The sequence below is a fragment of the Chelonoidis abingdonii genome, chromosome 2 (genome assembly GCF_003597395.2).
Source record: "Chelonoidis abingdonii isolate Lonesome George chromosome 2, CheloAbing_2.0, whole genome shotgun sequence".
NCBI lineage: Eukaryota > Metazoa > Chordata > Testudines > Testudinidae > Chelonoidis > Chelonoidis abingdonii.
The window spans coordinates 269925046-269940382 of NC_133770.1; the positions used below are offsets into that span (position 1 = coordinate 269925046).

A 15337-nucleotide genomic window follows, 5' to 3' on the forward strand; every position below is an offset into this window, starting at 1 on the left:
TCTGTTTCCGTGTATTTGGGGTTTGTCTCTTTGTGGAATAGAGGAGACATGATTCTTGGTATTGTGATGTAAAGAGATTGCATCAGTACTCTCAGGTTAGCCCAGAGAGGAAAGTCTGGGTGGGAGAGAGAGGGGGAAAGGGAAGTGAGTTATTTCCCTTTGTTGTGAGACTCAGACTTGGGGTCCCTCCAAAGAAAGTTTGGGGAACCAGAGCGAGGCAGGCGCTGTAATTCCTGTCTGGTGGCAGCGAGATAAGATCCAAGCTGGTAATTAAGCTTGGAGGTTCATGCTAGGCACCCACATTTTGGACGTTAAGGTCCAGATTTGGGAAAGATGCTTATGATATCCTGTGCCTGCTATCTGTGCAGAGCTGGGATCATACTGAAAGAACACACATGCAGCCAATGACTACATATAGCAGGAAAACAAACACACAGCACACTACAGTCAATCATCCTTGTGTGCTTAGTTGAGCAAACACTAAGTCAGAATGTGTGTGGTTTACATTACAATTTAAACCTCATATTGTATGTGTAGATTATGAAAAATTATTAAAAAGCTACTTAGTGCTACTATGGTTTGATAATTGTAACTAACCTGAAGAGAAATGTTAGTAGTTATAATCCTAAATGACCTGACTGATTACATAATGTCAGGGAAGGGAGAGCCTGGCTCCCCAAGAAGGTACAACTTGAGCATCTCCATGAGGATTTTCAAATGTTATTTTTAATTTCTTACCATTTCTTCAGACGTAAGATGCATCAGACGTTCAGCTACTGCAGAACATTGGGAAGAGTCCATGATGAATTCTCCTTGTGCGTCACCTACTATAAGCTCTGGCCACATGGGTCCTTCATCTTTCTTAATTAGAGAAATCTCCAAACTAAAGGATAAATATGGGGTTGGAAGGTAAAAATTTATGTAATATTACAGATAATATCACTATGTTCTCAAGCTGACAATCACCACCTCTAAATGTGGATTTTAAAGAGGGGAAAGGATTAACAATCCAAAAATTATATCCTAATTTTTGCAATTCACATAATTTGCAATAAAAAGTTGCCTTTTGTAGTTACTCCAAAGTAATGATATCTATCAGAAAGTCAAAACAAAAATAGATGCAGGTGACACCTAGAGTTTTTTTCATAAATTCCAAGGCCAGAAGGGACCATTTTGATCATCTAGTCTGATCTCCTGAATAACTTCTCCAAAATAATTCCTAGATCATATCATTTAGAAAAAAGATCCAAGTTTGATTTAAAAATTGTCAATGAAGGAGAATAAACCAAGATCCTTGGTAAGTTGTTCCACTGGTTAATTACTCTCACTGTTAAAAACGTATGCCTTATTTCCAGTCAGAATTTGTCTAGCTTCAATTTGCAGACATTGGATTATGTTATACCTTTCTCTGCTAGATTGATGAGCTCATTAGTAAATATTTGTTCCCTATGTAGGTTCTTATAGTCTGCATCAAGTCAACCCTTACCTTTCTCTTGTTGAGTTAAATAGATTGAGCACCTGGAGTCTACTACTATAAGGCACATTTTCTAATCCTGTAATCTTTCTTGTGGCTCTTCTCTGAACCCTCTCCAATTTATCAATATCTGTGGACACCAGAACTAGACACAGTATTCTAGAGTGGTCAACACCAGTGCCAAACACACATGTAAAATTACCCTCTCTGCTCCTGCTTGAGAAACCCCTCTTTATAGCTCCCAGGATTCCATTAGTCCCTTTAGCCAGTGTTGTACTGGGAGCTCATGATCAGCTGATTCTCCACCACTTCCCCCAATTCTTTTAGAGAGTCGCTTCTTCCTAACAAAGTGTCCCCATCCTGTAAGCATGGCCTCTGTTCTTTATTCCTAGATGTACACATCTATATATAGTCATATTAAAATGCATAGTTAATTTTCGCCCAACTTAAGCAACCCATATTCTTCTGTCTCAGTGACCTGTCCTATTCATTCTTTGCCACTTCCCCCAAAGTTTTGTCATAGGCGAACTTAATTAACAATGATTTTTTGTTTTCTTCCAGGTCACTGATAAAAATGTTAAATAGCTAGAACCATAACTGATGCCTGCAGGATTTCACTAGAAACACACCCACTCAATGATTCCCCCTTTAAAATTATACTGAGAACTATCAGTTAGCCAGTTTCTGAAGCACTTCATGTGTATCATGTTAATTTTATATCTTTCTAGCATTTTAATCAAGTTGGCATGTACTACCAAGTCTACGTATATATTACATCAACATCTTAATCAACTTTAAAAGTCTAAATACAGAAAGATTTATTTCTGTGAATCCTCATTGTTCCTGAGTTTTCATTTTAAATTTAGTGTAATTAAAGTAGGTATTAAAATTGTATGTATGTGTATTTTATATATAAATACCTACTTTAAATATATATACTAGGTCCATCAATCACAATTAACTCAAAAATTAAAATCGCGATTAATCGCACTGTTAAACAATAGAATACCAATTGAAATTGATTAAATTTTTCGATGTTTTCTATATTTTCAAATATATTGATTTCTATTACAACATAGAATACAAAGGGTACAGTACTCACTTTGCATTATTTTTTATTACAAATATTTGCACTGTAAAAGTGATAAACAAAAGAAATACCATTTTTCAATTAACCTCATACAATTAACCTCATACAAACTAAGCTTGGGGGAAGAGGTTGATATGCTGGAGGGCAGGGATAAGGCCCAGTGTGACCTAGACAATTTGGAGGACTGGGCCAAAAGATATCTGATGAGGTTCAACAAGGACAAGTGCAGAGTCCTGCACTCAGGAAGGAATAATCCCATGCACCACTATAGGCTGGGGACCAACTGGCTAAGCAGCTGTTGTGCAGAAAAGGACCTGGGGATTACAGTGGACGAGAAGCTGGATATGAGTCAGTGGCATTCCCTTGTTTATCAAGAAGGCCAACGGCATATTGGGCTGTATTAGTAGGAGCACTGCCAGCAGATCAAGGGAAGTGATTATTCCCCTCTATTCGGCACTGGTGAGGCCACACATGGAATAGTGTGTCCAGTTTTGGTCTCCTCACTACAGAAAGGATGTGGACAAACTGGAGAGTCTAGCAGAGGGCAATGAAAATTATCAGGGGGCTGAGGCAGATGATTTAAGAGGAGAGGCTAAGGGAACTGGGCTTATTTAGTCTGGAGAAGAGAAGAGAAGAGTGGTGGGGGAGGGGGGAAGGAAGAGAAGGGGGCTGACAGCAGTCTTCAACTACCTGAAAGGGGGTTCCAAAGAGGATGGAGCTCAGCTGTTCTCAGTGGTGGTAGATGACAGAACAAGAATGGTCTCAAGTTGCAGTGGGGGAGGTCCAGGTTGGATATTAGGAAATATTATTTCACTAGGAGGCCGGTGAAGCACTGGAATGGTTACTGAGGGAGGTGCTGGAATCTCCATCCTCAGAGATTTTTAAGGCTCAGCTTGACAAACCCCTGGCTGGTATGATTTACTTGGTGTTGGTCCTGGTTTGATTAGGGGATTGGACTAGGTGACCGCCTGACGTCTATTCCAACTCTAATATTCTATGATTCTATGGTGCAATGTTTTTATCAGGAAAGCGTAACTTACAAATGTAGATTTTTTGTTACATAAGTGGACTCAAACAAAACAATGTAAAACTTTAGCCCCTACAAGTCCATTCAGTCCTACTTCTTGTTCAGCCAATCGCTAAGACAAACAAGTTTGTTTACATTTACGGGAGATAGTGCTGCCTGCTTCTTATTTACGATGTCACCTGCAAGTGAGAACAGGCGTTCGCATGGCACTTTTGTAGCCAGTGTTGCAAGGTATTTAAGTGCCAGATATGTTAAACATTCGTATGGCCTATAATGCTTCGTCCACTATTCCAGATGACATGCTTCCATGCTGATGATGTTTGTTAAAAAAATGCATTAATTAAATTTGTGAATGAACTCCTTGGGGATGTCTCCTCTTTTACGCGCATTCTGCCATATATCAGTCTCACGTGACCCAGCACATTCATTTTAAGAACTTTCACAGCAGATTTGACAAAACGCAAAGAAGGTACTAATGTGAGATTTCTAAAAATAGCTACAGCACTCGACCCAAGATTTAAGAATCTGAAGTGCTGTCTAAAATCTGGGAGGGATGAGGTGTGGAGGATGCTTTCAGAATTCTTAAAATAGCAAAACTCCGATGCAAAAACTACAGAACCCGAACGCACCTGCCCCCCAAAATCAACCTTCTGCTGGTGGCATCTGACTCAGATGATGAAAATGAAGGTGTGTCAGTTTGCTCTGTTTTGAATTGTTATCGAGCATAACCCATCATCAGTATGGAAGCATGTCCTCTGGAATAGTGATTGAAGCATGAAGGGACATATGAATCTTTAGCGCATCTGACATGAAAATATCTTGTGACGCTGGCTACAACAGTGCCATGTGAATGCCTATTTTCACTTTCAGGTGACATTGTAAACAAGAAACAGGCAACATTATCTCCTGCAAATTGTAACCAAACTTATTTGTCTGAGCAATTGGCTGAAAAAGGACTGAGTGGACTTGCAGGCTCTGAAGTTTTGCTGTGTTTTTTTTTTTTTTTTTTTGTAATTCTACCTTTGTAAGTTCAACTTTCATAATAAAAAAATTGCACTACAGTACTTGTATTAGATGAACTGAAAAATACAATTTCTTTTACAGTGCAAATATTTGTAATAAAAAATAACTATAAAGTGAGCACTGTACATTTTGTATTCTGTGTTGTAACTGAAATCAATATATTTGAGAAATGTAGAAAACATCCAAAAATACTGAAATAAATGGTATTCTATTATTAACAGCGTGATTAATTGTGATTACTTTTTTAAATTGCTTTACAGTCCAAAATGTTTATTTAGAGTTGTTTACTGGGTAACTATTTGAAAGTACACTTTCATAATGTGTCATGTAGGGTTAATACATCTATTCCTTATGTTTCTGATAGACATCATATAGCTACAAAACACTGAACAACTGTCTGTCCTGTGTATAAAATTAGTTTTCAGAAAGGATGTGTTAACTGTGTAAAGATAAATATGGTAAGACATGAAATGTTCCTTCCAATACAAAAAGTATATTTTGTATAATTAGGATGCATATTAGTCTATACTAATAAGAATTCTAAAACCTGTGAATAACTGCTTTTCCCCAAAAAATAATCAGATAAAGAAATTGGAGATACTAGGCCTGATTCATCATTGTGGGACTCCAGTTAGTTACTAAAAATGGGATGAAGAAACTGTGAATCGGGTCCTTTTTGTATAAATTTATAAGATAACGTCTGATGCGCATCTAGTATCCAACAATAGAAAATGATTTTATAATTGACCAATTGCCACACCATAGTGCAAAACTATTAGTGTGGTTACTAGTAAAATGAGGAACAGTAAGTACAGTTTAATATATTGAAATGTACAACTTACTATTTAAGAATTATACCTTTCCCAGTTCACTGAAAGACTGAGAAACAGATCATGCAATATAACCCACATGATAGACAGCTCAGTGCCACTGAGTAATTTTTCACCATAGCATTTAATACCAAATTAATCACTGAAATGTCAGATTTTAGTATAAGTGAGTTCAAAGTTTAACACCTAGCCATTCCATTATTCTTTTCTCCCCCAAACTATTATTTGCATAGGATTTGCATCTTCAGGAAAGGGCAATATTTTTTGTTAATATTAAGTAAAAGTATTTGGAGTCAGAGGAACCATTAAGAAACAAGAAAAATACTTCTGTTGAAAGAAATATCAGAAGCACTGCTGTAACAGGATGTCATTCTTTGGTTTTCTTCTGGCAATAGCTAATACAAACCTCTTTCTAAGGTACATACCTGTAATTATTTCAAAACAAACATTCACACAAACATTCAAATAGAACTAATACTCAGTTCTGAAAGTCCCACTTTCATCTTTAAGGCCTCAATCCTGCAATTACTTATATACATGAGAGGGGGGGAGGGTTAGCTCAATGGTTTGGGCATTGGCCTGAGTTCAATCCTTAAGGGGGCTACTTAGGGATCTGGGGCAAAAATCTGTCTGGGGATTAGTCCTGCTTTGAGCAGGGGGTTGGACTAGATGACATGAGGTCCCTTTCAACCCTGATCGTGAACAGTCCTATTGACATCAATGAAACTATGTATGTGCTTGGCTGCATTGGGGCCTGAAGCAGCAGTTTTGGGCTTGAAATAGTATTTAGGTTAGTATATTTCCTAAAAGCTGTACATGGGTTTGAGAGATGGAAAAATCCTCTAAGATGCTGTCTGATGAATGAAAAGTAAAGCACCTACTGGCTGACTGAACATCATGGGGTCCCACAGGGATCAGTTCTAGGTCAATTCTATTCAATACCTTCATCAATGATTTAGATAATGGCAAACAGAGTACACTTATAAAGTTTGAAGATGATACCAAGCTGGGAGAAGTTGCAAGTGCTTTGAAGGATAGGATTAAAATTCAAAATGATCTGGACAAACTGAAGTAAATAGATTGAAATTCAATAAGATGAAATGCAAAGTACTCCACTTAGGAAGAAACAATCAGTTGCACACTCACAAAATGGGAAATGACTGCTTAAGAAGGAGTACTGCAGAAAGGGATCTGGGGGGTTGTAGTGGACCATATGCTAAATATGAGCCAATAGCGTGACACTGTTGCAAAAAATGCACAGATCATTTTGGGATGTATTAGCACGAGTGTTGTAAGCAAGACACAAGAAGTAATTATTCCACCCTATTGTGTACTGATTAGGCCTCAGCTGGAGTATTGTGTCCAGTTCTGGGCACCACATTTCAGGAAAAATGTGGACAAATTGGGGACAGTCCACAGAAGACCAACAAAAAACTCCCCTGTAGGTTATTTTAGGGTAATGAATCTCTTTTCAAACATATATTCACCGTATAGGTATTCTTATTTCTAAATTGACATTTTCTGGTTCAATATCTGCAGACACTTCAGCTGGGTTATATTCCTTGCCCAATTCTATCACCAAATAAAAGATTGTTATTAAAATTTAAATAATCATATAAAACAAAGGGTTGATCAAAGTGATTTTATCATTGTGTACCAATTTTCTCCTTTTTCTCCCACAACTGGAGTATCTTACAGGCCATGAGGTTAATTATTTTACACTCCTCTCTCACCAACTCTCAAATGAAAGCAACCTTCCATATGGTACAATGGTAGATGCAGTTCCTTGTACCACTCAAAGGGATGAGCCCAGAGTAAATTTTCACTCTTTCTCCACACAACCCAGAGAATTAGCAGAATTCATATAGTTAAATACTTTGATGAACTGGGGGAACCTAACTGCACTATACCCCACTTCTATCAGTCATAAAACAAACTCAGGGTTCCATCTTTGATATATATTATGGTAATCTTAAAGTCCACTAGACTGGATTCAAATCTCTCTAGTAATTATACTTTAATTTTGATTTTACAATTTTTAATAAGTGTGAAGAAAAAAAGGGAGAAATCTGTATCCAGTGAAGCTTCCGTTCAAATAATAAATACTGCAGTTCTGCAATGCATTTACTTGTTGTACAGAATGCCAAAAATTCATTAAAAGAAGTGTAATGGCCGAAGCTAATTTTCAAAACTTAAGACAAATAACTCCTTTTCTATTCAATCGTGATTTTTAATATGGATTTTATATTAACACTAATGTCTCTACTTCAGAGAGACTTCAAATTGTAGTGTATTATTGATGGCAAGAACATGCCATTTATAAACAATTTTTCATGGATTCAGAGAATGTAACTGGCACAGATTCAGAGAACGTAATTAGTGATAAAAGTTCACATTATAAGCTACACTTGCTTATCACATTGAAAAACTGAACTGAAGAATACTGTTTCTTTTATCTTTTTACAGTGCAAATATTTGTAATAAAAAAATAAAGTGAGCACTTTATTTTGTATTCTGTGTTGTAACTGAAATCAACATATTTGAAAATGTAGAAAAACATGCAAAATAGTTAAATAAATAGGATTCTATTATTGTGTAACAGTGTGATTAAATTGTGATTAATAAGGTTTTTTTTTTAAACCATTTGACAGCCATACATCTAATTTATATCACCAATTATTTAACTTCTCAGTTTGATCTAGTAAGCCTAGACTGACTTTTGAGAGAATTTCAGGTGTCTGGCAAATGTGTATGTAGGGGAAGGTGTCCTGTTTTGTTTTTCTAGATAGGTAATTGCTCAAGATTTACACTCCACAATGGCGGTGCAAACCAATAAGCCATATATTATTTTTCTCAAAACAGGATGCTGTTGATACCTAATTGTTTATTTTTCACTCTGTAATTCACTACTACTAACTCTGCCTCTGTATTAAAATAGAAATTCAATACTATGACAAACATAATTAAAAACATTGGTCTAGGCTCATTCCTATTAAACTCCTATGCAATTTGCATTAGGGTCCAGCTGCCACCCTGAACATGTAACCACAATAGCTCTCACGCAGTGAAGGTAGCAATAAAACTACCTTGAGTTAAGATACATCATATCTGCTGTACTTGGCTCATGAAAAAAGATTGGCTTGCTAGTAGTCACAGATATTCTGAGAATACCAGTTTCTAAACAGTTTTCCAGTGAGATAAACTGGACAATTCCAGTTCATAGTAAGATAGCGTTTTACAATATCTGCCTTGTTAATAAAATTTTGAATCCTAACATGATGAAAAAAATCTTAAAAAACATTCAAATAAAGTTTCAGAGGGGTAGCCATGTTAGTCTGGATCTGTAAAAAGCAACAGAGTCCTGTGGCATCTTATAAACTAACAGATATATTGGAGCATAAGCTTTCGTGAGTGAATACCCATTTCTGACTTACGAAAGCTTATGCTCCAATACATCAAATAAAGTTGCGCGTTCTTGGTGGGGAAAAGGCCCCAAAGTCACGAAGTTCAAATCCATATCTGAACTTTCCCAAAGTTCTGGAACTGCGAGGAGGTTTCAGATGTTGGGCTTGGTTTTTGATCGGGGGGTTTTCAAAAAAGACAAAGAAAAAGAAAAAAAAAAGACAAAGACCCAAATACATACTAGCTAGTCTCAACTTAAGCAAAGCTTTTGATACGGTCTCCCACAGTATTCTTGCCAGCAAGTTAAAGTAGTATGGATTGGATGAAAGGATTACAAGGTGGTTAGAAAGCTGGCTAGATTGTTGGGCTCAATGGGTAGTAATCAATGGCTCGATACCTAGTTGGCAGCTGGGATCAAACAGAGTGCCCCAAGGGTCGGTCCTGGGGCTGGTTTTGTTCAACATCTCCATTAATGATATGGATAATGGGATGGACTGCAGTCTCAGCAGGTTCACGTATGACACTAAGCTGGGGGGAGAGGTAGATACGCTGGAGGGTAGGGTCCAGAGTGACCTCGACAAATTGGAGGATTGGGGCAAGAGAAATCTGATGAGGTTCAACAAGGACAAGTGCAGAGTCCTGCACTTAAGACAGAAGAATCACATGCACTGCTACAGGCTGTGGACTGACTGGCTAAGCAGCAGTTCTGCAGAAAAGGACCTGGGGGATTATAGCGGACAAGAAGCTGGATATGAGTTAGTGTGCCCTTGTTGCCAACAAGGTTAATTACATATTAGGCTGCATTAGTAGAAGCACTGACAGTAGATTGAGGGAAGTGATTATTCCCCTCTATCCAGGATTGGCGAAGCCACATCTGGAGTATTGTATCCAGTTTTGGGCCCTCCACTACAGAAAGGATGGACAAATTGGAGAGAGTCCAGCAGAGGGCAACGAAAATAACTGGGGGGTTGGGGCACATGGTTTAAATGGAGAAGCTGAGGGAACTGGGCTTATTTAGTCTGCAGAAGAAATAAGTGAGGGGGATTTGACAGCAGCCTTCAACTACCTGAAGGTGGGTTCCAAAGAGGATGGAGCTTGGCTGTTCTCAGTGGTGGCAGATGACAGAACAAGGAGGAATGGTCTCAAGTTGCAGTGGGGGAGTCTAGGTTAGATATTAGGAAAAACTATTTCACTAGGAGGGTGGTGAAGCACTGGAATGGGTTACCTAGGGAGGTGGTGGAATCTCCTTCTTTAGAGGTTTTTAAGGCTCGGCTTGACAAAACTCTGGCTGGGATGATTTAATTGCAGTTGGTCCTGCTTTGAGTAGGCAGTTGGACTAGATGACCTCCTGACATCTCTTCCAAGCCTAATTTTCTATGATTCTATGAACTGTTTAGGCTCCCAAGGAGACCATTTAGAGATAATCTGTGAAGAGACCACTCGCTCTTCATACGACAAACAGGCTAGGCAAAGCACAGAACAATTTAGTCGTGTCCAAATAGAAGGCCAGACATTGCCTCACATCCAACGTATAGAGACCCTGCTCCTCTGGAGATGAACGTGCCTTAGGAAAGAACACAGGTAAAAACACTCCCTGCTTCAAATAAAACTGAGATATCACTTTACACAAAAAATGTGTTTGTGGTCATAAAGTCACTCGGTCCTTGGAGAACTGTGTATAAGAAGACTCAACCAGCAGAGCCTGCAACTCGCACTCACTTCTTGTGGATGTTATCAGTATCAGGAACACAGTCTTCTGATACAAAAGCAGAAAGGGACAAACAAGATGCAGAGTCTTGAATAGAGGTCCCTTAGAGCTGTTAGGAACATGTTAAAGTCCCACAGAGGAACCAGATCTCAGGCTGGACAATGAAGATGAAGAACACCTTTTAAGAATCTTGCTATCATGGTATTGGAGAAGACTGATATTCCCTGAAGGGGGGATGAAACGCCACTATCACTGCCAGATTCACTCTCAATGAGCTAAGTGCAAATCCCAAGGACTGAAGATACAGCAAGTATTCCAAGATGTCCTGAACAGAAGTCACCATTGGGTGAAAACCACATCAAAAACAGCTTCCATTTAGCTAAATAAGCCATTCTGGTACAGGGCTTTCTACTGTTGAGTAGGACCTGTTGAACACCATTCTTCCTCCTCATTTAGCCGTGAAGCAGCCATGCTGTGAGATGCAGGGAGCTAAACATGGGATGTAAGTTTTGTGTGAGTAGGTCAGGATGGCGAGGAACGGAGAAGCTGAATTGACAGTGCAAGAAGGTTGGAGAATCACAGAAGAGCCAACTGCCAGCTGAGATGGAAAGCTTTGGACAGGGAGCCAGGGATGTGGCCCCCTTGAAAGCAGATCAAATGATATTTCCTGCTGTGTCTCGTGGCAAACAGATTGATCGTCAGAATGCCCCAAGCTGCAAAGATGACCTAGAGAATGAAGCCCTGGCAAGGTCCTGGACCAGTGTAAAGGTCAGGAAAGAAAGGGAGAACAGGTCCTGATACACTGCTGGCACAAAACCAGTACTGGCACTGCCCTTGTCAGTATAGGACTCAGATACCCTGGGCCTGGAAAGGGAGTCAAAGGTAAGGGGTCTCTTTCCTCCCTGTGTTGTACTGTGGAGCAGTAGACGGGACCTGCTCCATCCATAAACCGGCATTCACAACGTGCTAGACCACACTCCTTCAGCAGGAGGCAGATGAGTCTCCATACAACCAGGAATGGCCATGATTGGTCTTATGTGACCTTTTACTTGGTGCACTTGATGGGAAGCAACTCCTCAGTCCCTTTGGAGAGGCACAAGCTCCATGATGTGAAGTCGAAGCTTCCTCAAAACCCAAGGGTGACCTCTGATCCAACAAGGGACTCAGAGCTGAACCAGAGACTGTAAGACCTGTTCAAGCAGGTGCTATTTTAGACGAAGAGCCATCATCATCTGAGTTCGCTTTGTAAATGATTTGCAAATCAAACACCTTTCCTTGCCTGGGCTTCACCTAAGCACAGCAAGCACGTGTGTGGGGATTACTCCTCCACACGATGGACATGTTTAAACATTGGTGAGGGCATCACCAAGGAAATACTTGAACTAAAGCTAATGAATACTAAATCTAACACTACACTAAGGTACTAATTAGTACTGTTAATCGCAATTAATGCAAAAGATGAATTCAAAACAAATTAACTAGATTTTAAAAATAGTCATCACAGTTTTAATTGCATTGTTAAACAATAATAAAATACCAATTTAAATTTATTATAAATATTTTTGGATGTTCTTCTACATTTTCAAATATATTGATTTCCATTATAACACAGAACACAAAGTGTACACTGCTCACTTTATATTTTTTATTACAAATATTTGCACTGTAAAAAAGATAATTGAAAAATAATGTTTCTTTTAATCTCATACAAGTACTGTAGTGCAATCTCTTTATCATGAAAGTGCAACTTACAAATGTAGAATTATTATTTTTACTTTAGAGCCTACAAGATGAAGCATGAAGGGGCATACGAATGTTCAGCATATCTGGCACATGAACAACTTGCCATGTCACCTACAATAGTGCCATGCCTGTTCTCACTTTCAGGTGACATTGTAAATAAGAAGCTGGTAAGATTCTCTCCCATGAAAGTAAACAAACATGTTTATCTCAGTGATTGGCTGAACAAGAAGTAGGACTGAGTGGACGTGTAGGCTTTAAAATTTTACATTGTTTTGTTTCTGAGTGCAGTTTTTTACAAAGATAATTCTATATTTGTAAACTGCACTTACATGATAAAGAGATTTCACTACAGTACTTGTATGAGATTAAAAGAAAGAGTATTTTTCAATTATTTTTTTACAATGCAAATATTTGTAACGAAAAATAATATAAAGTGAGCAGTGTATACTTTGTGTTATAATGGAAATCAATATATTTGAAAATGTAGAAAAACATCCTAAAATATTTATAATAGAAAGTGGTATTCTATTATTAACAGTGCGATTAAAATTGCAATTAATCATGACTTTTTTATCTCACAATTAATTGCAATTAATTTTTTTAATTGTTTGACAACCCTAGTTCTAATTAGCTGCGTACAACTAGAAAAGTCACTAAGAAGTAGAGAAGTTGTGATGTTAGAACCACATAGAGGTCCTACTCCAGCCATAAGCAGTAAGAAGAAATAGGGGAGTTGGGGCGGGATGGGGCAGTCAAGCAGTGTCATCTCACATGGCCAACGGAGGTGCCAGGGCCACTAGGTATGAGCACTGGCTGTCTATGGGTACTGCTAGGCAAAATTCTTCAGCTCCAGTGCACTGGGTATGTGCACTGGAATACATGGCTGTACCTACTCGAAGAACTCTTCATTTTCAAAATTGCTCTTGGAAGGAAAAGGACCATATTTTGAACAATAGGGGAAATAATTTCACAACCAGTTGGAACAGAATCCATGCCTCAATACAAAAATGGATTAAGATCAAACAATTTTTCTTGTTTAACTGGCTGCTGAGAACTGTATCTGCATTTCAGGCTGCCAAATATATTCAGTACAGTCACCTACCCAACAATAAATAGTCTTTAATTGAAAAAAAAAAAAAGGAAGCTCTGGTGTCAGAATATTAGACTGTGAATACAGAAGACCAGATTCTGATCTCATCTGATGTTTGGCATTGAATCAGCATGAGCTGCACTTGACTCAGTGGCTTTCAGAAGAACACTACAGATGTTCTTGGCTACCTACTTTTGCTCATATAACGAAACCTAAAGCTAACAACGCTAGTTATTTGGCCATCCATTGATTTGATTTCTCTTTCTTCTTGAAAAAGTGTTAAAATTAAGATTTGTGTCAACAATTCCTTGACATACACTGCAGTCTGATACTTAATGTGGTATAATTTTATATTTAAACAAAATTAATTTCCATGCATATTATGCTCTTAATCATATGTTAAAAACAAGGAAAGAACACCGTGACACAAAATACTGGAAGGGTCAGTCAACAGGGCAGAATAAGGTGGTAAATTCAATTACCAAAGGTCAATTATTTTAGAAGAACAGCAGCCGCAGCATTGTCAAGTGTAAAAACAAATTTTTGAAGATATATATTCATTCAACTCCTCATTTAAGGCCAGACTAGATAATCATAATGATCCCTTTTGGCCTTAATGTCTATGAAGATATGATATTAAGAAGGCTGAAAAAATGTTTGAATACTTTTGCCAAGTTTGCTGCAGGTGGAACCATTTGGCTTCCAGATTTGTCTTTCTTTAGCCATCTGATTGAACAGCCTCTTTCCAAACTAAGAGGCTACCAGAGAGCATTTCCCACTAAGATGTCACAAACCTTTGCTCCAGAAAGAAAACGTTAAAGAATTTTCCATCCCATAAGTAGCCTTCCATTGTACAACTATCTAAATACATCAAATTAAACCATTCTGAATAGTGGTTGCTGTGAAAGCACAGTAATTTAGTTCAACAAAAATTCATAAGGAGTTCTTAAAACCTTGACATTAATGTGTATACATGGCAGTTTCACGGTTCTTTTTAACTGTAACGAAGAAATTGGCTTACAAGCTGAACCAGTTAAGGCTTCAGTCTTTGAAGTTGTATATCCAAAAATTTTTAAAGGGGTACATTTTTAAGAGGGCAGGAGCTCAAGCCTCCCTTTTAGCATATGCATATGGAGCTCACAGTATTTGAATCTGGAGAAATGAATTGTGGGTGGCAGTCTGAGTATGTATGCCTCTAACTTCCTAATTAGCACCCACAACTCATCTTTGCATACGCAAATTCTGCAGACCCTGATGCCAATTTAGTGAATAGAGATGAAGACTGAATAAGCTTTTTATTTTAAAACCTCTCTTCTTCCAAACCACCTTATTACTTACAAAGTTCTACATGTGTATTACTTTGAAAGTTTTAAAACATTTTCATTTCAGAGAGAAAGAATGACTGGAAAATCATGAGACATTTATGCAAGTTGAGCTACTCAAGCATGAGTAACTTACAGAAGTGTTTGCAGGAGCAGGCCCTTTTTGAATAAAGGCCTGATCCTTCACTAGTTGACATCAACTTCAATGGATTTTATATGGTGCCTGTTGCATGGACTGGACTGGACTGGACTGGAGAGAAACAAAGAGGATTTTTTTAAAATAAAACCGTACTTTGACTTAATAAATATTAATATGAAAAGTAAAAACAATATATAGATTATTAATACCTATTATCTCTAATTATCCATGTGCAGCTTTCATGGTCAATAGATGAACAGAGTTTTCCTTCCACCAAAGGAGGCTGACTTTTCAATGCTACAATGATATGATCAGGAGAAAACTGTACTTGTATGTCATCTTTAGTGATGTCTTGTGGAAGATGAATTGTTACTGTCAAATCATCTTCAGTCTGTTGCCAGTAATAGACAGGGTCTACAAATGGAAACATACATATAAATACAAAGTCAGTTACAAAATGCAAAGTATATGGGGGTGTGTGTGTGGGCG

The 15337-nt window shown here is 38.0% G+C and overlaps 1 protein-coding gene across 1 annotated transcript in view; it reads right to left on the minus strand.

Annotated features, from left to right (window-relative positions):
- NUDCD1 (NudC domain containing 1) overlaps nucleotides 1–15337 on the minus strand; it is a 161140-nt gene that overhangs the window by 47199 nt on the left and 98604 nt on the right. The window contains exons 6-7 of the mRNA XM_032762465.2: nucleotides 15058–15262; nucleotides 739–883 (exon numbers count right to left, since the gene is read on the minus strand). Of these exons, the coding sequence (XP_032618356.1) occupies nucleotides 739–883; nucleotides 15058–15262 (350 nt within the window). The remainder of the gene's footprint in view (nucleotides 1–738; nucleotides 884–15057; nucleotides 15263–15337) is intronic.